Source organism: Ursus americanus, chromosome 26, assembly GCF_024610735.1.
Source record: "Ursus americanus isolate L20-20 chromosome 26, mUrsAme1.1.p, whole genome shotgun sequence".
In the NCBI taxonomy this organism is placed as follows: Eukaryota; Metazoa; Chordata; class Mammalia; order Carnivora; family Ursidae; genus Ursus; species Ursus americanus.
Window position 1 is genome coordinate 43,789,769 of NC_142152.1, and position 23,484 is coordinate 43,813,252.

Consider the following 23,484-nt stretch of genomic DNA (forward strand, 5'->3'; position numbering starts at 1 on the left):
TCCTAGCAGGAGTTGATTGTAACACTGAAGATTTCTCTGTTTATTTAAGTAATCTCTACAACCAACGTAGGGCTCAAACTCATGACCCCGAGATCCAGAGTTGCATGCTCTTCCAACTAAGCCCGCCAGGCGCCCCAAGACTGAGTTTTTTTACTTGCTGTGACACACCAGTGATTAAGAGAAATCTTTGGGGCACTATGTTGGGTGTAGAGATTAAATGCAATTTTTAAAAATCTCAGTTGGCATAAAGGACAGGTTATGTTAAAGGGGATTTGAATCTGAGACATGCAGTGTAATAATTAGGCCATAATGGCTTTGCCTTTTGAGCACTGGATTTGAGAGGCCCCATGACAGGCGAGGGAATAGAAAGGTACTGGATTCAGATGCGCTGGTCGCGGTGCTGGTTCATTCCTTCATTGAGCACATACTTACTGCGCGCCTGTGGTGTGCCCCGCGTTGTTCTGGCTCGTTCACTGTGCCCAGTTCGTGTGAGGCATACACAGCCCAAGAGCTGGGAGAAAGTCCTGGGGACGGTGCGATTGCTAGGCTGGCGGTACGATGTTTGGGCAGATCTAGATTCCCAGTACTTTTACCCTTTAGAAATCCGTGTAACCACTAGCATAACCCTTTCAGCTGGGAGTTTATAAATAGCAAGCTTGAGAAGTTTCTTATTTTCAGTGAACTCTTATCCATGGTTTTTTTTTTTTTTCAGTTTTTGCCATTTTATTTTATTTAAAATTTTTAAAATTAAAATATTTTTTTTGAGAGAGAGGAGAACACATGTGTGCAAACATGAGTGGGGTGGAGGGTGGGGGCAGGGCCAGAGGGAGAAGTAGACTCCCGCTGAATGGGGAGCCTGATGCGGGACTCAATCCCAGGACCCTGGGATCACGACCTGAGCTGAAGGCAGATGCTTTACTGACTGAGCCACCCAGGTGCCCCTAGTTTTTTGCCATTTTATTCAAAGAGCTCTCTCTCTCTTTTTTTTTTAAAGTTTTATTTATTTATTTGACAGAGATAGAGACAGCCAGCGGGAGAGGGAACACAAGCAGGGGGAGTGGGAGAGGAAGAAGCAGGCTCCCAGCGGAGGAGCCTTATGTGGGGCTCGATCCCAGAATGCCGGGATCACGCCCTGAGCTGAAGGCAAATGCTTAACGACTGAGCCACCCAGGAGCCCCTCAAAGAGCTCTCTTTACCTTCACCTGTATGCATATAGACCTTTGCCTGAGTTTCCTTCTAGTGTCTCATGTGTTTTTTTCAACATTTAATTTTTTTAATCGGGATGGAATTTAGTGTATGGAGAGGGTAAGAATGCAACATGATTTTTTTTCTAAATAGTTGCCTTAGCACTATATATATATGTATATATATATATATATATATATATATTTTTTAGGTTTTTATTTATTTGTCAGAGAGTGCATAAGCAGGGGGAGCGGCAGGCAGAGGAAGAAGCGGGCTCCCTGCTGAGCAAGGAGCCCATTGCGGGGCTCCATCCCAGGAACCTGGGACCATGACCCGAGCCGAAGGCAGATGCTCAACCAACTAAGCCACCCAGGCGGCCCGACTTAGCGCTGTTTTTTTATAACCTACCTTTACAGGTTATATAAAGGTTATATGGTTATAATGGCTTAGCCTAGAAATGAGAGATATGGAGCAGTGTAAACATGTATGTATGCTGCTGTGGGTTTCCCTCTGAAGAAGTGGCATGCGTCCATATGTTTATCTGATGGTGACTTGGATCGGGGGGCATGGAAACTGCTAGGATTGAAGAATCCCTGAAGGTGGCATGAGGTATAAACTTATTTGGAGAGTCCTCTGCCTGTATTTGAAGTGTTACCTTGTGGATGACATAGTAAATATATTTTGTGTTTATTTTAGAAGGAAGAAGTTGGCTCAATGGGTAGAAGTTTAAGGAGGGAGATTCAACTCAGCAAAAGGAATAACTTTCTAACTAAATATCAGAGCAGTCTAACAAGGACTCAACTGTCTTGCAGAGTAGTGAGGCGTGTGTTAGAGGAGGCGTGTCTGCAGGTGTTGAGTAACCACTTATCAGGGATGTTCCTGATTGCCCTGCTCCCAGGTGGGAGACGGCTCTGACTGCTGATTGGCTCTCGTGTCTGTCCGCCACAGAGCTCAGTGACTCACCTGCATTCTTTTTCCTGTGCTTGTAACCGCCTGGAGAGGGAGGCCCGATAACCACTGAGGCCCAAGGAGGTTTGGGGAGATAGCCTGTGCTGTGGCGATGGAGCCGGGCTCTGCACCTGGTTGCTCTGGATTCTGAGCCCATGGTTCATAGCACCTGCCTTCTTAGGTCCTAAGAGCTGAGTGCCTCCCAAGAACATTTGGATTCTTAATTAATTTTCTGTTAAGAGTAAGTTAAAAAAGAAATCTGCCTTGGAGTGCCTGGGTGGCTCAGTCGTTAAGCGTGTGCCTTCGGCTCAGGGCGTGATCCCGGCGTTCTGGGATCGAGCCCCACATCAGGCTCCTCCGCTGGGAGCCTGCTTCTTCCTCTCCCACTCCCCCTGCTTGTGTTCCCTCTCCCGCTGGCTGTCTCTCTCTCTGTCAAATAAATAAATAAAATCTTAAAAAAAAAAAAAAAAAAAGAAATCTGCCTTAATGGCTCCTTTTCCCCTTTTTTGTGCACGTCCAGATAACATTTGTATTTGTTACTCTTGTCTGTGGTTAGCCTCTAGAAGAGTTTGTGAGCGTGCAGTGTACCGTTACCAGTTTTGTTCCATATTCCTTGAAGGATTAAATTTGGATTTCTTTTTTTTTTTCCAAGTTTATTTATTTTTAGTAATCTCTACACCCAGTGTGAGATTGAGTTTGAACTCATGACCCTTAGATCACAGGTCACATGCTCTACCAACTGAGCCAGCCAGGTGCCCCAAATTTGGATATCTTTAAATGTGTTTACTTAACTGAGGCATCCCCTGCATTCAAGTGATTTAAGTCTTTCCCATTGTGTTTTGATTTTTTTCCTATATGTAAATCCTATCTGTTATTTTGCTACTCCTGGATATGTTTTTTTTTTTTAGATTTTACTTATTTTAGAGAGAGAGAGTGCATGCTCAAGCGGGGGGGGGGGGGAGGGAGAGGGAGAATCTGAAGCAGACTCAGCACCGAGTGTGGAGGGGCTCGATCTCATGACCCTGAGATCACAACCCGAGCCAAAACCAAGAGTCAGTGCTTAACTGACTGTACCACCCAGGCACCCCTTGCTCCTCCTGTTTAAATCCTCTGCCCCTGCTGGTGCAGCCGCTCTGGAAAACAGTATGCGGGTTCCTCAAAAAGTTGAAAATAGAGCTACGCTACCACCCAGCAATTGTACTACCGGATATTTGCCCCAAAGATACAAATGTAGTGATCTGAAGGTGCACCTGCACCCCAGTGTTTACAGTAGCAGTGTCCACAATAGCCAGACTGTGGAAAGAGCCCATGAATGAATGGATAAAGGAGATGTGCTCTGTGTGTGTGTGTGTGTGTGTCTATACGAGTGAAATGATATGGTGTTTGTCTTTCTCTGACTGCCTTATTTCACTTAGTCTTATCCTCTCTAGCTCCATCTACCTGTTGCAAATAACAAGATTTTATTCCTTTTTATGGCTGAATAATATTCCATAACACACACACACACACACACACACACACACACACACCTGCATCTTTATCCATTCATCAGTCGATGGACACTTGTGCTGCTTCGATATCATGGCTATTATAAATAATGTTGCTATAAACATTGGGGTACACGTATTCCCCCCCTTTTAAGATTTTATTTGTTTATTTGACAGATAGAGGCAGCAAGAGAGGGAACACAGCAGGGGGAGTGGGAGAGGAAGAAGCAGGCTTCCCAGCAGAGTAGGGAGCCCGATGCAGGGCTCGATCCCAGGATCCTGGGATCACACCCTGGACCGAAGGGAGATGCTTAATGACTGAGCCAACCAGGCGCCCCACATGTATCCCTTTGAATTAGTGTTTTTGTGTTTTTTGGGTGAATACCCAGTAAGGTGATTACTGGATCATAGGGTAGTTCTATTTTTAACTTTTTGTGGGATGGACAGGATTCAATCTTACATTGACATAACTTATTTCCCAGTCATGCCAAAACAGGTGGTTTGAGTAATGAAGTTTCCCTTGTTTCTTATTAGAGTCTAGAGACTCCCCTTTTCATCCCCCTGAGTTTAATATTGTTTGAAAAGACTCTTCAGAAGTTGCTGGCTAGATGTTTGCCTTTCGGAGGAGAGTCAGGAACCTGATGCTAGCAGGGGTTGGGGAGGTAAGTGCGGTGTATCTTTAATGGGCTTTGTTCCTGCCATTATCTCCCAAGTCATCGTCCCTTTCCTGAGCACTGCCCGGGCCTTACTAACAGTGACCTGCATCTTGATGCCACTGCTCACAGCCAGTGGCTGCTTTCACACCCCTGCCCTGTCCCCTCATGCTCCCTTGGCTGGCAGTGCCCTCCGTCTCCCATCTGGAGGAGATGTGCTCATTTGATAAGCGGGCTCACGTCAGGAGTTGTTTCTTCCGTGTGGCTGGCCTCCCCTCTCTAGTGGCAGTGCCTGCCGTCCCCTCCCCGGTCCCATGCTCCCACCACGCAGCTCCTGACCGTGCCTTTAGCTCTTGGTGCACCTGTTAACTCAGCTTAGCTTCTGTTAGCCTGCACGTCCCACGTCCCCCCTTCCCTAGCCTGCATTCCAGGCCCTATCTTGGAGTTTTAGTAAAACACTTGTATCCTCTTGTTTTGGAAAGAAAAGAATAAAATGTTGCATCATTTGGAAGTTGCTGACAAAGGTGCAGAGAGGGAGGCCATCATTTTGATTTTCCTCCTTTCTATAGGGACACCAATTCTGGAGCTCTTCCTCGTCACTTGTAAGAACCTTAGGTCATGCTCAGGTTAGCACTTGAACCTAGTCCTATTGCAAATGTGTTTATTGGAAGCTGCTCCTAAAATGTTTTGTTCATTCATTCAGCAAATATGTATTTAGCATTTACTGTGTGACAGGCTGGGACTGTGGGGCTGAACAGGTCAGTGAGGTGCCTGCTCTCCGGGATTTTTTTTTTTTTTTTTTTTTTAAGATTTTATCCATTTATTTGACAGAGCACAAGCAGGGGGAGCTGCAGGCAGAGGGAGAGGTAGAAGCGGACTTCCTGTAGAGCAGGGAGCCTGATGCGGGGCCGGATCCCAGGACCCCGGGATCATGACCTGAGCTGAGGCAGTTGCCCAACCAGCTGATCCACCCAGGTGCCCCTACTCTCCAGGATTTTGCAGTGGGGTTGGAGAGCCGTAAACTAAATAAAATACATAACAAATCTAGTGATAATACAGACCGTGAGGTAGAGGAATTACTTCCGTTCTTTTGTTTTCTGGGCTCTTTTTGGTGCAGCGATGGACTCTGTGAATAGTCCTACAGAGATAGCCTCTAAATTTCAAAAGGGATTTAGTCTTTGAAACTCTGTAGTTGTATTATGCAAAAAAATACTGTGAAACTGGGTGTACAGTTACTGATGTGCCCCTATTATCAACTACCTGGAGCCTTTACTCCGAAATCCTGGACCGTGTAGCATGTGTTCAGTGCTTCGATGCTGCTTCCCTTCATGGGTATCTGGCAGTCCAGGCCTGCACCACACGGTCGGCCAGGGCTTGGGTGCTTTCCTTGGGATGTGATGTAGTGGGGTACAAGTTCAAGGCCTTATCTTTTAGGTAGAGCTTAGATTCAGGGGGACAGAAACAATATGTGACAGCACACAGGATTTTGGGGAGTGCTAAGTGCCCTGAAGGAAATCACGCTGACGGGTCATCTGACTTCGGTCCCTGTCAATCTCCGGAGGCTTCCTTAATGCTCATTGTGGCCTTTTTTTTTTTTTTTAACTTTATTACGGGATTTAAAAACACACAAACCTGGAGAGGTTATACAAAGACCTGTTGCTTAGTTTCGCCAGTCATGAATTTGCTGATACTGTTTTATATGCCCCTCTCCTTTTTCTTTCTCATCATAGTATTTTAAAGCCAGTTCCAGACACTGTATGATTTCCTGAAACTTTGGTGGACTCTTGGCCAGTTTGATCCTGTAGGCATGCCTAGCCCTTGTCCTCCTTGCGTCCTTACAGTGCTGATGATCTTGCTCATGTCACTCTCTTACCGTGTTTCAGACGGACCTAGTCCTCCTCCTGCTACTCTGATTGTTCCCATGTTCCTTTGCTGGTTTTCTTCCTTCTTCCAACTGTGACCACTTCTCAAGGCTTTGTCTGGTAAATATGTTACCAAGAATTTACTGTCCCTTCCGCATTTCATTAAGGGGGATAAAGCTTGCAGACATTCAGAGAACTTTTGTTCACTGGGGCTTTGTGCTGTAGAAATGCCATTTGAATGTTTTGCTGCTTTTATCTTTGGCATTAATTTCAACTGCTGTCATTTCTTCCATTAAAAAGAATTCAGGCATAAGCCAGAAAAGTAATTAAATTGGTCTGCAGGGGGAAAAGAGAAACAGTACAGTATTTTAACAAGTCACAGATGCACATAATTATTCACTTATAAAAATGTTAATTTAAAAGTCTCACACAGTATATTTTATTAGAGGTGTAGCATACATTACATCTGTGATGAGATATCTAATTTGTTTTCCTTTTTCCATTCTAGAATGTATGACAACATGTCCACGATGGTGTATATAAAGGAAGACAAGTTGGAGAAGCTTACACAGGATGAAATCATTTCTAAGACAAAACAAGTGATTCAGGGGCTGGAAGCTCTGAAGAATGAGCACAATTCCATTTTACAAAGTTTACTTGAGACACTGAAGTGTTTGAAGAAAGATGATGAAAGTAATCTGGTGGAAGAGAAATCAAACATGATCCGAAAGTCACTGGAAATGTTGGAGCTTGGCCTGAGTGAGGCACAGGTATATAAGTGAAGTCGCCCAGACAGGAATAGGAACTTGACAGTCTGGAGAAATGGAGACTTCATTTGAAATATGTGATTTAACGAAACTAGAGGGAAGATACTTCTAGAATAATAGAGATCAGCTCGTATATTATATAAATGATGATTGATTTGGGCATGTCTGAATTTTAAAAAACAGAGCCAAAATAGAGGTAACCTTGTCATTTTGGATTTGATTTGGGTGCGTGTATCCACAAACAAAAACAGTGGCTTAAACATCCTAGCCATGTATAAAGAAACACCAAGGTAGGCCGCCCTGGGACAGGTCATGCAGCTGCGTGATCATCACGGGTATGCAGGCCTCTACATTGCACTGCATACAGCCCAAGACGGAGCTCCAGCTGCAGCCACCTGACCCCATTCTGGGACAGGGAAGGGACAGGAAGGGTGTGCCTCCTTCCTTTACTTCCTCCAACTGGTACACAACACTGCTTACATTTCATTGGCCAGACCTTGGTTCCATGGCCACACCTAATTGTGAGAGAGACTGGGGAATGTTCCCCTGCCCACTTAAAGTTCCTGTTCCTGTTCTTAAGCCTTAGGAAGAAGGGAGAATAGATATTGGCCAATAGCTGATAGTCTCTGCAATACTCCAAGACAAGATTGCTGTATATATTTGACTAAACCTTTGTTTTTATCATGCGGGACATGGAGGTGAAAAAATTAGAAACATCTAGGTGAGGAGTACAATTGGTTGAGCGTCCAGCTCTTGATTTCAGCTTAGGTCATGATCTCAGAGTAGTGAGATCGAGCCCCGCTTCTTTGTGAGGGAGTCTGCTTGAGATTCTCCTTTTCCCTCTGCCCTTTCTCCCTAAAAGCAATCAATCAAAAGAAAAGAAAAGAAAAGAAACCTCTTGTGGTAGCCCTACCCCTGATAACGTTTAGTTCTGCCAGCACATTTCAGGTAAAATTACATACACTAAAATTTGGCTGCTTCTTAGCTTTCCTTTTTTTTTTTTTTTTTTAATTTTTAAGATTTATTTATTTGAGAGAGAAGCGCGCGCATGAGTGGGAGGGGCAGAGGGAGAGGGCGAGAAACTCTCAAGCAGACCCTGTGCGGGGCTCAATCCCAGGACCCAGAGATCACACCCTGAGCTGAAACCAAGAGTCAGACACTTAACCGATTGTGCCCCCCAGGTGCCCCTTAGCTTTCTTCTTGTAAGTGAATGAAGAAAGCAGAGTAGGGCTGCTGGGTCACTAGTTTCCACTTCCAGGTAGAGGACACTGGTTTCCACGGTGACTGTCCATACCGATTTTAGAGTTCTTCATCCCGACTGTGTGAAAGACCTAGCTGTAGAACTTGAACTTTGTTTATTGTGCATGTATTATATGGCAGGTTCTGTAATTGGAAAGTGGTATGAATACGGACCTCCTTTTTAGTTGGGCAGGTATTAGAGTTAAGAAAGGAAGGAGGAAGGAGCCTCACCTTCTGGAGTTTAGGTTTGAAACGTAGGAGGATTGTTGAGGGCAGGGCAGTAGCATGGTCTAAAGAGAGAACAGACTGGAGCCAGCTCTGCCCAGCTCTTTCTGTTCGTACACTCTTAGGAGCTTGCTGATGCCTCAGGCAGGCCTGGTGCACCCCAGGCAGAGCCGTGGGACAGTCACCAGAGTTTGTGACGTGGACCTAAGCTTATGAATGCGCCAGTGCATTCTGACTAGCTGGCTAGCTAAAGATTTCTTCCCTTACCTTGGAACATCAAAGATTGGTCTGCCTGCCCTTCCCTAGCTCCATCACCAGCCACTCCCAGAGTCACCTGCACTCGGTACATCTGGCATGCTTGTGCACACACTCACATGTGGAAAAGGGTCTCTGAGAAATTATGTTGGAACCACCTAGATAGAAAGTAAAAACATACAGTTTTGTCAGAAGAGTAGCCATGTGTCCATGACTAGTCCATTTGAGATGCTGTCAGACAGAACAACAACATCTAGTTTCCGTGGATGTTGTGAGCATGTGATATTCTTCACCCGGCCCCTGTGCAGCCCGAGACTGAGGGTGAAAAGAGGAGTCATTGGCATTTGTACGCGTCTGTGTTGGAGCGCATATCTGCAAGTATAAGCTAGAGAGCTGCAAGCCCGGAATGCCTGTGTTGGTGGGAGGTGAGATGTGTGGGATGGACGCTACAGTGCTTTCAGCGTTTCTGTTTTTCCAGGTCATGATGGCTTTGTCCAACCACCTGAACGCTGTTGAGTCTGAGAAGCAGAAACTGCGTGCACAGGTCCGTCGGCTGTGCCAGGAGAACCAGTGGCTGCGGGACGAACTGGCCAATACGCAGCAGAAATTACAGAAGAGTGAGCAGTCTGTGGCTCAACTGGAGGAGGAAAAGAAGCATCTGGAATTCATGAATCAGTTAAAAAAATACGATGATGACATCTCTCCATCCGTAAGTGGCTCAGTAGGAATGCCGTATTGACAGTTAACCATATTATAGTTGGTAGGTTGTTTTAATCAAGCTGTCAGTGTTTTCCCCTCCCCTCTAGTGATTGCATTGAGCAAGACCAGAGGTTATGGGTCTTGGGACTTAGTCCCTGGGCAAGTCATAGAGGTTCTACTTGCCATATGCTTTTCATGTGTGTGTTTTAGGAGAGTGGTCAGACAGTGTAAAAATACCTTGTGAATGTTAGGCACGATGCAGAGAGGCACTTGATGAGGTTTGTCCCAGCTTGAGAGCCCGCTGAGTCTGGCTTCCAAGCTCATCACACTGCTGGAACTTTGCCCTCAGGTCAGTGTTCATCCCATCCAGTCATCTATAAACCAGACTCGGTACTAACCCTGTAGCCGGTGGTGCTGTGGGTCTTGACCTTTCTCTTTGAAACTCTCTTTCCCCGGCTCCCAGGACACCACCTGATTTTCCTGCTCCCTCACTCATGCCTCCTCCTTGGTCTCTCTTGCCAGCTTATCTTGTTTTTGGAATGTTCGCCAAGGATCTTGGTTTTCTCCTTTTTTTCTCGGCTCTCTTTGGATGTTCATCTCAGTCTTGATTATTTTTCATCCACCATTTATATCTGATTCAGTTAACTGAAAAACAATTTTTTTAAGACAAATTTTGGAATAATTTTAGACTAACAGAAAAGTTGAAAAGATAGTAAGGAGAATTCCCATATATATATATATATATATATATATCCTTCACCCAGTCTCTCCTCACGTCACATCTCCCATCGCCAGAGTGCACTTGTCCATCAGCTCGGGCCATTGTGACGGAATACTGTAGTCACATGGCTTATTTCTCACAGTTCTGAGATCAGGGTGTCAGCACGATCGGGTTCTTGGTGAGGGCCTTTTTCCTGGTTTGTGTCCTCACATGGCCTTCCTTGGTGCATGCATAGAGAGAGGGAGGTATCTAATGTCTTTTCCTTTTTGTGTAAGGACACTAGTCCTATTGTGACGGCCCCATCCATGTCACTCTGTCTGACCCACATTACGTCCTAAAGGCCCACCTCCAAGTGCCATCACCTCGAGGGCTAGGGCTTCCATATGTGGTTTTTGGGGGGACACGTTAGTCCACAGCACCCTGTCTTATTAGGTTTGCTGTATTTCTCCCTTGCTTTTGATTTAGAAGATGTATTACTATGGACTGTTGTGGGATGAGAATAAATGAAGCTACGGATTCTAGCCAGTGATTCACCTAGAATACCAGATGATGATGTAGGGTTTCGTTGGATCAGAGACTTTTGAAACTTGTTATTTTGGAAAAATATGTAGCTTGGAGAAGAGAGCTAACAGTGAGCTAACTCTGCCTCTTCTTTTGGGTTGTACGTGATGGTAGTTTCTTCTGAACGGTGTCGGAGTAGGCAGCATGCCTCCTGCCACGCTCCCCGAATGCTGCTGGGCATGTTTTCCTAGCAGGAGGACATGCTGCTGTGGAATCGGGGCCAACTCGAGTTCGGACATTTTACATGGGCACAGTACTCCTCTGCTCTGCACTGTGTCCTCCTCGTCTCAGCAGAGCCCTTCATGCATTCTGTCACTGTGCCGGGATCTGGTTCGTGACCACATGTGGCACTCTGCTGTCACGTCTCCTTGGTTGTCTTTCATCTGAAACAGGTCCTTTTCACATAAAAAAGTCCTTCTCTGCCTTTCATGACATAGATATTTTTGAGGAGTGCAGGAGTCAGTTACTTCGTAGATTCATCCTCGGTCTGGGTTTATCTGATGTCTCTCTCAGTGTGTTTAGATCGTGCGTCCCAGGTGGGAATATTATCAAGGTGACATTGTGTACTTCTCAGATTACTCCTTCCAGAGGCAAGGGATGTTTCCTGTCCCAGGGTGATGCTGAATTTTCACTTGGTCAAGCTGTTTGTTCTCTCCATTGTGTAGTCACGGTTTTTACCCCTGCACTAATCAGAGATCTGTGGGGAGACTGAAGTCACAGACTTAAAGCCAGCAGGTTTCAGGGGCATCCAGGTGGCTCATTTGTTTGGGTGTCCACTCTTGATTTTGGCTCAGGTCACAGGCTCGGGATCTTAGGGTCGTGGGATCCAACCCTGCCTCGGCCTGTGCACTGGTCGTGGAGCCTACTTGGGACTCTCTCTCTCTTTCAATAAGTAAATAAACAAATAAAATCTTAAAAAAAAAAAAAAAAACCTGGCAGGTTTTAGATTGCTTTTAGGTGTCCTGTGGGGGAGGGTGGTGAGCAGGGAAGGGGGACTCCAGCCCTCCAGTTCTGTGGCATTCAGCGATGGGCCATTTTAGTCTGTTTTTACGTGTTTGGTTTCCAAATAAAATTTATTTCAAGTAAGAGTTTCCTTGCTGTGTTTGAACTTCCTCAGAACACAGTGAAGAATCTAAGGCATGGAAATGTCTGCATGGTCTGTTGGCCACCCCTGTGGCCTGCATCTTGAGTTTGAATTCTAGTCTAGCAGGGTTTTTATTACTCTCTACTAAATCGATGGATAAGCCAAATTGTGGTTAATCCTGTATTTGATTTATTTTATTTTTAAAGATTTTATTTATTTATTGAGAGAGAGTGAGAGAGAGAGTACGAGCAGGGTGAGGGGCAGAGGGAGAAGCATACCCGCCCGCCAGGAAGGGAGCCCAAAGCGGGACTTGATCCCGGGACTCTGGGATCATGACCCGAGCCAAAGGCAGTCGCTCAACCAACTGAGCCACCCAGGTGCCCCCATATTTGATTTTAAAAACAAGATTTTTTTGTTAAAATGATATTTATACTAAAGATTTCCAGTACAGGATTTATAGTACTTGTAAGGCTAAAGTTATCCTGGGTTGGTTTTATAGGAGGACAAAGACACCGATTCCACTAAAGAGCCTCTGGATGACCTTTTCCCAAATGACGATGACGATCCCGGTCAAGGAAGTAAGTTGTTGAGGGGGAGCATTTAAATGACAGCATGTACAAATAGAAGGTGGCTTGTCTTGTCCTGATGTAATGGCAATAGTTAGTGGGCATCTTAGTGCCTGTAGCCTGCTTCCCAGAGGCACGTGCACACTCGGATTGTCTAGTGTTTCCCAAGAGAACTTCAGATAGTTTCTTGTTGGGAACAGTAGCGTGTTAGAGCAGCCCCTGTGAGCTCAGTGCATGCACAAGCAGTTTGGTGCAGTCTGTGGGTTCTCACAGAGTGAGACAGGCAGAATTCATTTGGTGCTGGGAGGAATCTCATTGCACTGTTGAGGGCATTACAGCACCCCCGACACGTTACCGAGGTTACCCAGCCGGCCTGGGGGGTGCTGGGTGGGTTTCCAGAGCATGGGACCCAAGCCCAGCGGGACCAGAGCTAGAGAGGAGAGGTCTCATGAGATGACGTCGTCTGGATGCTGTCCCTCGAGCGCCTCCGAACTGAAGCCTTGTCTGTGCAGTCCAGCAGCAGCACAGCAGTGCGGCGGCCGCTGCGCAGCAGGGCGGCTACGAGATCCCAGCGCGGCTGCGCACCCTCCACAACCTGGTCATCCAGTACGCCTCGCAGGGGCGCTATGAGGTGGCCGTGCCGCTCTGCAAGCAGGCCCTGGAGGACCTGGAGAAGACGTCCGGCCACGACCACCCGGATGTGGCCACCATGCTGAACATCCTGGCCTTGGTGTACAGGCTAGTACTTTCATTCTATCCCCTAGTTTTACCTACAGATAGTGTTTTTAATGAATTTTCCCTTAAAATATGTTTCTGTTAATCTGTATAAGTTTACTTTGCCTGCTTCATTGGTTACGCCTCTTCAAGCAGCCAGGGGGTTACATTCAAAATATTTAGTAAGCTCTATGGCAAAGGTATCACCCTGTGGAACAGATGCTGCCTGAAACAACCCAGGTCAGCCTTTCTGGAATAGCCCACATGCACCCTTCACTCAGGCCAAATTAAATTCTTGATTTTTTCCACCAGACTGTGTACCAAGTTTCTTTTGTCCAGAATAGCCTTCCCACCTTTCTACGGCCTTCTTAGCTCTTTCTCCTTTCTGAGTCTCAGGTTCCACTTGCTCTTTGCCCTTGTTGTGCCCCCAGAGCCCTTAATTCCTGCCTCTCTTCTGGCACTTCTCACTGTGGTTGGCATCAGGGTTATTTGAATTTTGTTTTCTCTTCTTCCAGAGTAGTGCCCCTGAAAGCTGGGGACCAGCTTGTGTCCGTGTCCCCACTTTTCACATCACCCTAGCATGCTTACTCACTTAGGAGGCGTTGGTGAACATGAAGGGAAGTAAGGAATGTGCCCTGTGGCACAGGGAGTGGTATGTCGGAGCCCTTTGTGTGTGTCTTTTAGCTGAACTCACCTGAAATAGAGCAGATATGGGTGAGTAGGGACTGAGAAGGGGAAGTTCTCCCATGGTAGGATTGGTTTGCTGTAGGAAGCCCTTCCAGTTTTGTGGGTTGGGATTAACAGATTTGTGTTTCTTCATTGGTTTGATTGTCCCCGTTCAACATTTTTGGATACCCAAGTATAGATCAGACTGGGCTGGTTCCTGTGAGGCCCTAGAGATGAATGAATATATGGTTCCTGTCCTCAGGGAAAAAGCAGAACGATGAATTTAAATTTAGTCAGGAGAATTCAGGTTGTGTCTCTGCTTAGATGGCCACAAAACAGACGATGTTGTCCAGAGCCCTTAGCTTTTCTGAGCCTCAGTTCTCTTTTCTTTTTTCTTTTTTTTTAGAGAAAGAGCACAAGCAGGGGGAGAGGCAGAGGGAGAGGGAGAAGCAGACCCCCCACTGAGCTAGGAGCCTGACCTGGGGCTCGATCCCAGGACCTGGAGATCATGACCTGAGCTGAAGGCAGATGCTTAACCATCCGAGCCTCAGTTTTCTTATATCTAAAATGGAGGCAGTTATACTATCCACTCAGGTCCAAGGGAAGGATGTGGGGCATGCGACATGTGGTGTTGCCCGGCCAACTTGAAATGCTCGAATAGCCACCTCTAAAGGAACTTACAACCTTGTTTAGAAGATTCATATGTAACTATAGAAGCAGGGAGACTCGGTTCTTGCTAATAAAATAACACAAAAGTATTCATGGAACAGAAACATTCCTTCCAGTTGAGAGGATAAGGGAAGGATTAATGGAAGGGTGGGAGCAGCACTTTGTGGGGCTTCAAAGGGTGGGTAGGATTTTAGCCTGGAGATGGTAAGGCGTGTTGAGTGTGTTTGGGGCTTACTCCTGAACCTAGTTGGCGAAGCTTGACAGCACCGGAAGAAATACTTGTAAGAGATGGGGCAGGGAGAAGCTGGGCTGACCGTGGAGGCCCCACAGGCAGTGCTGAGGGTGCCGTGGGGAGCAGCGGACTCCTACTTGGGTCTCACCAGAGTCCCTTAGGCATCGTGCACAGGACAGAATGGCGGCCAGGGCCTGGAGGCAGGGCATGATCCTAGGGATACGGAGTTGGGGTCTGAGCAAGGACGGGGACAGTGTGGAGAGAGAGGATAGAGGGGGGCTCAGGGAAGAGAAACGAACTGATCCAGCCATTCATAGAGACGAATGATTTCTTCATGGAACAAAACATCCCCAGAAAGAAAGCAGCCTTTCACAGCATGCCGCAGCCCTGCCCATGGTTAGCCCGCAGTCTTCCAGAGCTGCATGGCACACGGTCTTGCAGACAGTCCTGACCTTTTCTGACAGTTCCCCTGTTCGTGGGCATTTAGGTTGTTTGCAGATTTTTACTGTTACAGTAGTGTAGGGATTCTTTAGTCATGGGTATTTACATTTAAAATCTTGACGGATGATGCCAGTTTCATTCCAAAAGGTTTTTTAAAAAAATTTGTATGCACTGGGGTGCCTGACTGGCTCCGTCTGTAGAGCATCCGACTCCTGATCTCAGGGTCGTGAGTTCGAGCCCCACGTTGGGCATAGAGATCATTCAAATAAATGAAACTTAAAAAAATTTGTACTGGGGCGCCTAGGTGGCTCAGTCGTTAAGCGTCTGCCTTCGGCTCAGGGTGTGGTCCTGGCATTCTGAGATGTATCCCCACATCGGGCTCCTCCGCTGGGAGCCTGCTTCTTCCTCTCCCACTCCCCGTGCTTGTGTTCCCTCTCTCTCTGGCTGTCTCTCTCTCTCTGTCAAATAAATAAAATCTTAAAAAAAAATTTTTTTTTGTATGTACTAACATAAATATTTCTTGCCAACACTAGAATGAGTTAAATTTAAAAAATGCACGTAGATTTTTGTTGTTGCGTGTAAGCATGCATGGTCCCAAGCTTGCCACTGTGTCAGGCAGTGGGAATTCCGGGTTCTCCTGCAGTCTGGTGTTTTCCCTTAATGCCCTAGCTGAGGGGTTACTTGTGTCAGTCAGAAGTCAAAAAACAAATGGATAACTCTCTATATATTCACATTCATATTCAGGACTGCACCCTGAGGCTAGCTTGTAACTCCTCTCACCTTTCTTGTGTTAGGGGACATTTAATTTTAAGCTTTTGGGGGAAGGGCATAATATACTGATAAACATCTTTAGACATTTTATCTGAGATTTTAGATTTTTTTAAGGATCAGTTCCTAAAATGGGTTAGAGTCTACCAGTCTACGCCTGGTACCTATGGCCAAACTGCTCCTCAGGAAGGCGGCATCCTGTCCCTGCTGTGGCCTCACCGTCCCCACCAGGCAGCGCGGCTCGTCCCTGCACTGCAGTAACGCAGAAGCGCAGCATGGTGGTTGCCTTCGTATTTCTCCGATTTGGTATTTTTAGTCATTTGTGTCCTGTGAATCTTCCGTTGTCTTGCCCATTTTTCTGTTAGGATTTTCATGCATGCAGTGGTATACTTTTGTTTTCATTTTGAGTTTGAATTTCCTGGTGAGCTAGTTAAATGAGTGCGGGCCCCAGCGCCAGAGTTCTGGGGCGGGACTGGTTTTAGTGTGTTCTGGCTGAGGATGACTGTCGTGGGTTTGGGGCCACGACTGAGAACCAGTGCTGTTGCTTTTGATGTGACCTCACTTTGGCTAATTAATTAACAGCCTCTGACATTTTAGGGCCCATCACAGTTTAGAAAAGTGCTCGGTACACCTTGCCTCATTGAGCTGCCACACGCTTTTGGGTAGTCCTTGTTGTTATTGGTTTTAACGTTCTCTAGTTCTTGAGACTTTGTCGTATTTGCCGATTTTCGCAAAACGTTTCAGCCAGTTGGTCATGTGTAGTAGGGTGATTGAAGAAAACAGTCTCAGTACACTTGGCAGAATCAGTGTGCTTCGGAGGGTCCAGAGGCCCATCAACCCTTTTCATGTCTGGTAGGGCAGTCTGGCTCCTGCAGGGCGAAGCCTCGCCGGGCAGCTCTTATTACACAGTTCAAGAACACGTGTGCTCAGTCTCGCAGAGCAAAGAACTCTTCTGGGGTCACATTGTCAGTACACAGACCAGGGAGGGCAGAGGCTGGGGCTGGGCTTTCCATCTCACTGCCGTCAGAAACCTCCTCCTTCCTCCTTCCTCAGACGGTGGCAAGTTATGTACCAGATTTAAACGCTATAATGTTTTTATTTTTTTTAATTTTTTTTTATTTTTTAAAGATTTTATTTATTTATTTGACAGAGAGAGAGGCAGCGAGAGAGGGAACACAAGCAGGGGGAGTGGGAGAGGGAGAAGCAGGCTTCCTGTTGAGCAGGGAGCCCGATGCGGGGCTTGATCCCAGAACGCTGGGATCACGACCTGAGCCAAAGGCAGATGGTTAACGACTGAGCCACCCAGGCGCCCCTGTAATGTTTTTATTTTTAACAAGCTTTTTCATTATATACATAGCATATCATTAGCTTCTTAGAGCAGTTCTGTGAGTTAGGTAATACGCTTTCTAGATGGGTCAGTTGGGACTGTGGGAGCCTTGCAGCCATTAACTGGCAGAGCCTGGGCTCGGACCCTGGGATCAGTTCTGATAGGTGAAGCTCTGCGAGCCAGCCTTTGGACCGGCTGCCGTACTGTGTGTGTTGCGGCCGGCACCTGCAGGCCAGCGCCGCGCTGTGGGGGCAGTGCTGTCCCCGTGACCTGGGGTGGGGGCGCGGGTTCCAAGTTCACGTTATTGGTGGAGTCTTTTTCTTCTACACTAGAGGTAGTTTTAATAGTGGATTTTTTGTTTTTTAAGTAGCTAAAGCTTAACTTTTATTTCTGTAGTTCAATATTAGTTTTAAAAAGGCATAGTAGGCTGTATCCAAAACACTTAATGTATGTTTTTCAATTTAGAGACCAGAATAAATACAAAGATGCCGCTAATCTACTGAACGATGCCTTGGCCATCCGTGAGAAAACTTTGGGCAAAGATCATCCCGCGGTTTGTATATCTGGTTCTTTCCTTCTTTTTGTATTTCATTTTCCCTAATACGTTGTTTTTACCGAACTCATTTTAGTATTAAACTCAACAGGGAAGGTTTAAGAGCCGCCTTTTCACTAGATGGCGCAGGTAGGAGTCTTCAGTCGGTGCCCGTGCTGAGCCTCGGCGCTGGGGGCTCTGACGGGCAACGCACGCTGCGCACTCTTAATTTGTTCAGCACCGCCATGTCATGTGGGTCACGTACTGTATTTTTTTTATCCTAAATCAAATTGCATGTACTTCTATAAATTATTTCTAAAGAATTTATATTGTCTTTTTCTTAAAATCTGGCCAGATTTGCAAACAGATCTGTGTTTGGGTTGGCTTTGTGGCTTCCAGTGAAATTAAAAAAAAAAAATCAAGATCACGGTGTTGTTGATTGTTTGATTTTCGTATTCTCCAGTTTACTCTGTATAATCTATAGTGTATAGTGAATTGCTCTTCTGCTTTTAATTGAAGTCCTGTTCCTTCACTTAGTGGAGAGCACGTCACTGTGTGTACTGGATACCGATGCGCGTGTGGTGTCTGAAGTCGTTCACCCTTCTCTGCTGTTCCCTCTGTGTTGGCAGGTGGCAGCGACTCTGAATAACCTTGCAGTGCTTTATGGCAAAAGAGGGAAGTACAAAGAGGCCGAACCGCTGTGTAAAAGAGCTCTGGAGATCAGAGAAAAGGTGTGGGCAAGGGAAGGGTGCTCATTGTCTTGAGATGCAGAGTTTTGTGCTCTTTAAGTATCTCAGGTTTTAAGTTTTGAGGAATGACCACTGTGGTATATCATGACTGACCATTTACTGAAAATAGCTCATTTGATAAAGGATGAGGTGGACAGCCCACAAAACACAGCCAGATGAGCCCATTCAGACTGGTGTTTAAGAGGAGCCAGTGGGTGCTCAGGGGCACCTGGGTGGCGCAGTCGACCAAGCATCCGATTCTTGGTTTTGGCTCAGGTCGTGATCTCAGTGTTGTGAGATCGAGCCCTGCATCAGGCTCTGTGCTCAGCGCAGAATTCTGCTGGAGATTCTCTGCCCCTCCCACTCATGTGCGCACACTTCTCTCTCTCTCTCTCTCTCAGAAATAAATAAATCTTAAAAAAAAAAAAAAAAAGGGAATGGGTTCAGTCTTCATGCCCTCCTTGCCTGATGTGGCCTAGAAATGACTGCAAGAGGAGGAACTCCTGGGGACTGGACGTGGAGGGCATTTATCATTTGACAACGGGGCATGTACCTGTCGATAAGAAAAATCCTGAAATTGAAAAATGAAGTCACCAAATATGCTTATAAAGCTTAAAAAATGAAGTGATGTTTGGGACACCTGGGTGGCTCGTTCGTTTAAGCGTCTGCCTTTGGCTAAGGTCGTGATCGCAGGATCCTGGGATTGAGTCCTGCAACGGCTCTCTGCTCAGCAGAGAGCCTGCTTCTCTGCTGCTCCCCCTGCTTATGCTTGCTCTCGCTCTTTCTCTCTCTGACAAATAAATAAAATAAAATCTTAAAAAAAAAAATGAAGTGATTTTCAGAACTGAAGTTTGGCTGAGTACAGATCCAGTCCCTGTCATGGGTATTAACGCCGGCGGCTGCAGCCTGTGCTAATTAGGTGTTGGGGAAAACGTGGCTTGTTAATCTCAGGAGGCGCCAGTGTTAGGTCTAGGAGGAGTATTTTTAATTTGGTATTTTCTGTGATTTTTTGTCAGTGATACTGCAAGATCATTTAATTTTTGGCCATATGGCAAAGAATTGGGAAAGGGGAAATAAAAGGGGCTCATCAAATTATGCGGAGAACTTTTTTCGTACTACTGTCGGCATGACATTTATGAATTAAAACGGTCAGATTTTGAACAGACTGGGGGTAAAGTAAAGGAGAACACATAAATATCAAATTAAGGATTATGAACTCTGTACAATAATCTGCCAGTTTTTTTCGTGGATAGTTGCTTTCATTCACTCATTTAGTAATGTGTGCGGAGAGCTCGGGGGCCCCTGGTTGGTGAGAGTGGTGATTAGTGGGGGTGTGTGGCTAGGGGGACTAGGAGAAGGGCATCAGACATGTGGGACAGGAGCTCCAGGAGCCCTGCAGGTGGACTTTAAAATGTGAGGGGAGTGGTTTGGGGTGAGTGCAGGGGACCTCCGGGTCTTAGTGGGAAGGGATATGTAGGCTGAGTGTAAGAGCTAGAGATACCCTTTGAAGGCTTGCACGCATAGGAAAGGTTCTTGTGTGATAGCTCGAGTCTGAAAGGGCTCTTCCAGAACTTGGGGGTTATACTGACATAACCTATATACACCTCTTTCCTGGTTTCAGGCTGTACATACTAATGCCTCTGTAGGTATATTGTACGGGTGAAAAGTTGAGAGCATGTAGGGAAGTCAGTATAGTCTCCTCCCATCTGCCAAGAGTATGAGTTCTGGCTGTTTCCTTAGTGCGTAGCATGGGGAGGCAGGGCTCCGGACTGTGAGCCTGGATGTTGGGCACAGCCATGTTTGTGTTGAGAAGGCCCCTTCTCATTGCAGGTGGAGAACGGACTGGATGGCACTGAACTCGGTGTTTCTAATACACTCTTTTTTTGTTCCCAGGTTTTGGGAAAGGATCACCCCGACGTTGCCAAGCAGTTAAATAACTTGGCCTTACTGTGCCAGAATCAGGGCAAGTACGAGGAAGTAGAGTATTATTATCAAAGAGCCCTCGAGATCTACCAAACAAAACTGGGGCCCGATGACCCCAATGTGGCCAAAACGAAAAATAACCTGGTATGTGGACAGAGGTGCACTCTGTAGGTAGAGCCAGAATTGCTTCCTTTTTTTGAACTCTGAGCTTTGTTTCGTCACTTAATCCGTAGATGAGAATGTTTCATTACATATGAAGTTACTAAGTACTTTATTTTATTTTAAGGCATCCTGCTATCTGAAGCAAGGAAAATTCAAGCAAGCAGAAACACTGTACAAAGAGATTCTCACTCGTGCACATGAAAGGGAGTTTGGTTCTGTAGATGGTAAGGACTATACTATCGCTTCTAAGCAGATACCGTTGTTAGGATGCATTAAAAATGGTGATTTCCAGCTGGAACTTGGTAATACCCAAGTCATCAACATATTTTCAAGGTAGAATTCAATTTGAATTTTAGAAATGATTTTGCAGATAGAGATCAGAGGAGAGGATGTGGCACAGTCTGAGTGGTCATAGGCTCATTCATTCATCTGTTATCCAGCACGGTGAACACCTGCATCCTTGCCCTGGTCACCAGTTACTCAGTGGGGTCACGTGCCTTGTGGTGGGGGGTGATGGGCCGTCTGCCTCACGTCTTTCTGCGACGCCCTCTCTGGAGTCCAGACTTGCTTCGTGCGCAACTCAGAGCACTAACTCTAGAAAACCTCCCTGGAGGCATCTGCGCTTTCTGGAATTACTCTATTATCCTGGTCCTCAGAGTGCCAGCAGGCACCAGTAGCATCAGCACCATGTGGGACCTGGCAGAAATGCAAATGGTTGACCCCATCCCAGGGTCTGCTGGGTTATTTGTCTAAAAGAACCAAGGCCTGTCTCCATATTTCTTAAAGTATTACAGGTACTTAATATACATTTTGGAATACATATTTTATAGGATTTAAATTGCTCAATAAAACAATGTATGTTACGTAAGGCATTTCCCCCCTGCATCAGGTGTTACGTAAGGCATTTGGGATGAGGATGGTTGTTACTGTTGTGTAGGAAATCTCAGGATGCATAGGGAGAGAGGTTTTGCTTAATAAATGTTTCATTTGTAGAGAGTTTCTAGAAACCACTTGTGAAAAATCTTTGAAGTGTGTTAGTTTTTTCCCTCCATTAATAAGTGGAATAGTAAATCTCTTTTACTCTCAGAACACAGCAATGCCCCAGGCTCACTGTTGTGAGCATGGTTTCTGTTTGCACTTGTTGCGGGACAGGGCAGCATATCCTCACCGAACCGCAGAGGCCTTGTGGGTTTTGTAGTGATTCCAGGGCATTTCCTTAATGCTGCTTTTAAACAGTTCTGTTCTTGGGGAATACTGTTTCCTTATGATTTGCTAGCTGCTTTTTGCTAAAAATAGTCCAGTTGAGTTCTAGTTAAAAGCAGTTGCCCTGTATTTGGATTTGCCCTCCATACAAATGTTAAAACGTAGGACAGAAGGCATTTTTTCTTTAGGCAAGATGCAGATGCGTCCTGTTGCCATCAGTGTGTGACCCTCAGTCTCCCAGGGGCCCCTGCTGCTCACAGAGTGCACATCCATGTGTGTGGCCTGTTGTGTTGTCTGGGAATCATGTCCTGTTAACTTGCTATGTAACTAGCAATAGAATTAGTTTAGTTAGATAAAGCTCAGACCGCACTCATGGTGTTATTAGTAAGTTTCAAATACCGTTCACACTCTTAAAACCAGTATTCGAAACGGGTTTTAGTTTTCTCCTGTGACATGGCAAGTCACATAATCATACGAGTAGCCATGTGCTAGTCTTTCGGAGAGGCAGTCTCTGTGTAATCATATTTAATTTTCTGAAGTGGGTCAAACCTTCACCATTTTAGGAGTGAGGACACTGTAGACGAAGTGACTTGTCCAGGGTTCGGTCATTAGTGACCGGATGTGAGCACAGTCTTCTTCCCCTGGAACCTGAAATAGGTCCTCATTCTGGGAATCCTTGAAAATTCATGGAGAGACGGCACGTGAAAATTACCCATGGTTTCAACACCTCGATACATCTTTTAACATTTGTAGTGTCTTTCTGTGCTGATTGATGTGCATATTTAAAACCAGACTTTACATGTAGTCATGGATACTTATTTTCCCTCATACTTAGGTACCTCAAGCATTTTTCATATCGTAAAAATTTTTCAGAAACTTCACTTTTGAGACTGCTTGTCCTTCATGGTGTGGGTACACTGGTTGTCTAGAAACTGGATGGAGTGGTATGGTTAAGGTTCTCAAAAGTAAAGACTTTCAGAGAATATTGATTAGTATCTTTCCCCACTTTGCTCCCAGCATCTTACCCTTTTCTTAGACTTTTGTTTAATGCTGGCTTTCTCCAATTCTAAATACATTCTGGCATTACACGTTTCATCACAAGGGCCCTAGCGTTCGTCCTCTCCTTTGACGGCGGCCTGCCCTGTGTAGGTACTTTGGATTGTGTGTCTTCTGTTCACAGCGCTGATGTGATAGGCCGTCTGCTTGTGTCTTCCACCCTCATAGGCTCCACTGTGAAGTTCCTCTGTCCAAGTTGTAAGAAGTAACATCTAAGAAGGATCACATGAGAGAGAAAAGCCTTGTAATTATTGAACCTTGACAGCCTCTACTCAGTGGGCCCTGTTCTTCAGTTTTATAGTATGTTATTTTTTCTCCCCTAGATGAAAATAAACCCATTTGGATGCATGCTGAAGAAAGAGAAGAATGCAAAGTAAGAACATACTATTTTGAGGAATTTTCTAAATTGGATATATTGCTTTATAGATAATTATTCATTGGTTATAATTTAGGGAAAGCAAAAGGACGGGACGTCTTTTGGAGAGTATGGTGGCTGGTACAAAGCCTGCAAAGTTGATAGGTATGTCTTTTTTTCTTTTTTAAGATTTTATTTATTTATTTTAGATAAGCATGAGCGAGTGAGTGATCAGGGGGAGGGGGAGACAAGGAGGGAGAGGGACAAGCAGACTCCACGCCGAGTGCAGAACCTGGCACGGGGCTCGATCTCACGACCCTGAGATCATGACCTGAACCAAAATCAAGAGTTGGACCCTCAACTGACTGAGCCACCCAGGCGCACCGATAGGTACGTCCTTTTAACTGAAGAAACAAAACTTCCCAGGAAGGTGCTTGTTGTTGCTTTAAGGGCAGC

The 23,484-nt window shown here is 45.7% G+C and overlaps 1 protein-coding gene across 20 annotated transcripts in view; it reads left to right on the forward strand.

Annotated features, from left to right (window-relative positions):
• KLC1 (kinesin light chain 1) overlaps positions 1–23,484 on the forward strand; it is a 65,559-nt gene that overhangs the window by 20,923 nt on the left and 21,152 nt on the right. For 17 of the 20 annotated variants that reach the window (XR_015721931.1, XR_015721932.1, XM_087856264.1 and 14 more), the window contains exons 2-12: positions 6,157–6,255; positions 6,644–6,905; positions 9,100–9,330; positions 12,186–12,264; positions 12,765–12,990; positions 17,535–17,622; positions 18,231–18,332; positions 20,223–20,396; positions 20,539–20,638; positions 22,997–23,046; positions 23,126–23,193. Coding sequence is in view for 18 of the 20 variants with exons in the window: in XM_087856264.1 (XP_087712390.1) it covers positions 6,645–6,905; positions 9,100–9,330; positions 12,186–12,264; positions 12,765–12,990; positions 17,535–17,622; positions 18,231–18,332; positions 20,223–20,396; positions 20,539–20,638; positions 22,997–23,046; positions 23,126–23,193 (1,379 nt within the window). In the remaining 2 variants the exon portion in view is untranslated. The remainder of the gene's footprint in view (positions 1–6,156; positions 6,256–6,643; positions 6,906–9,099; positions 9,331–12,185; positions 12,265–12,764; positions 12,991–17,534; positions 17,623–18,230; positions 18,333–20,222; positions 20,397–20,538; positions 20,639–22,996; positions 23,047–23,125; positions 23,194–23,484) is intronic. The other 3 variants (XM_087856263.1, XM_087856262.1, XM_087856272.1) reach the window with 2 other exon arrangements.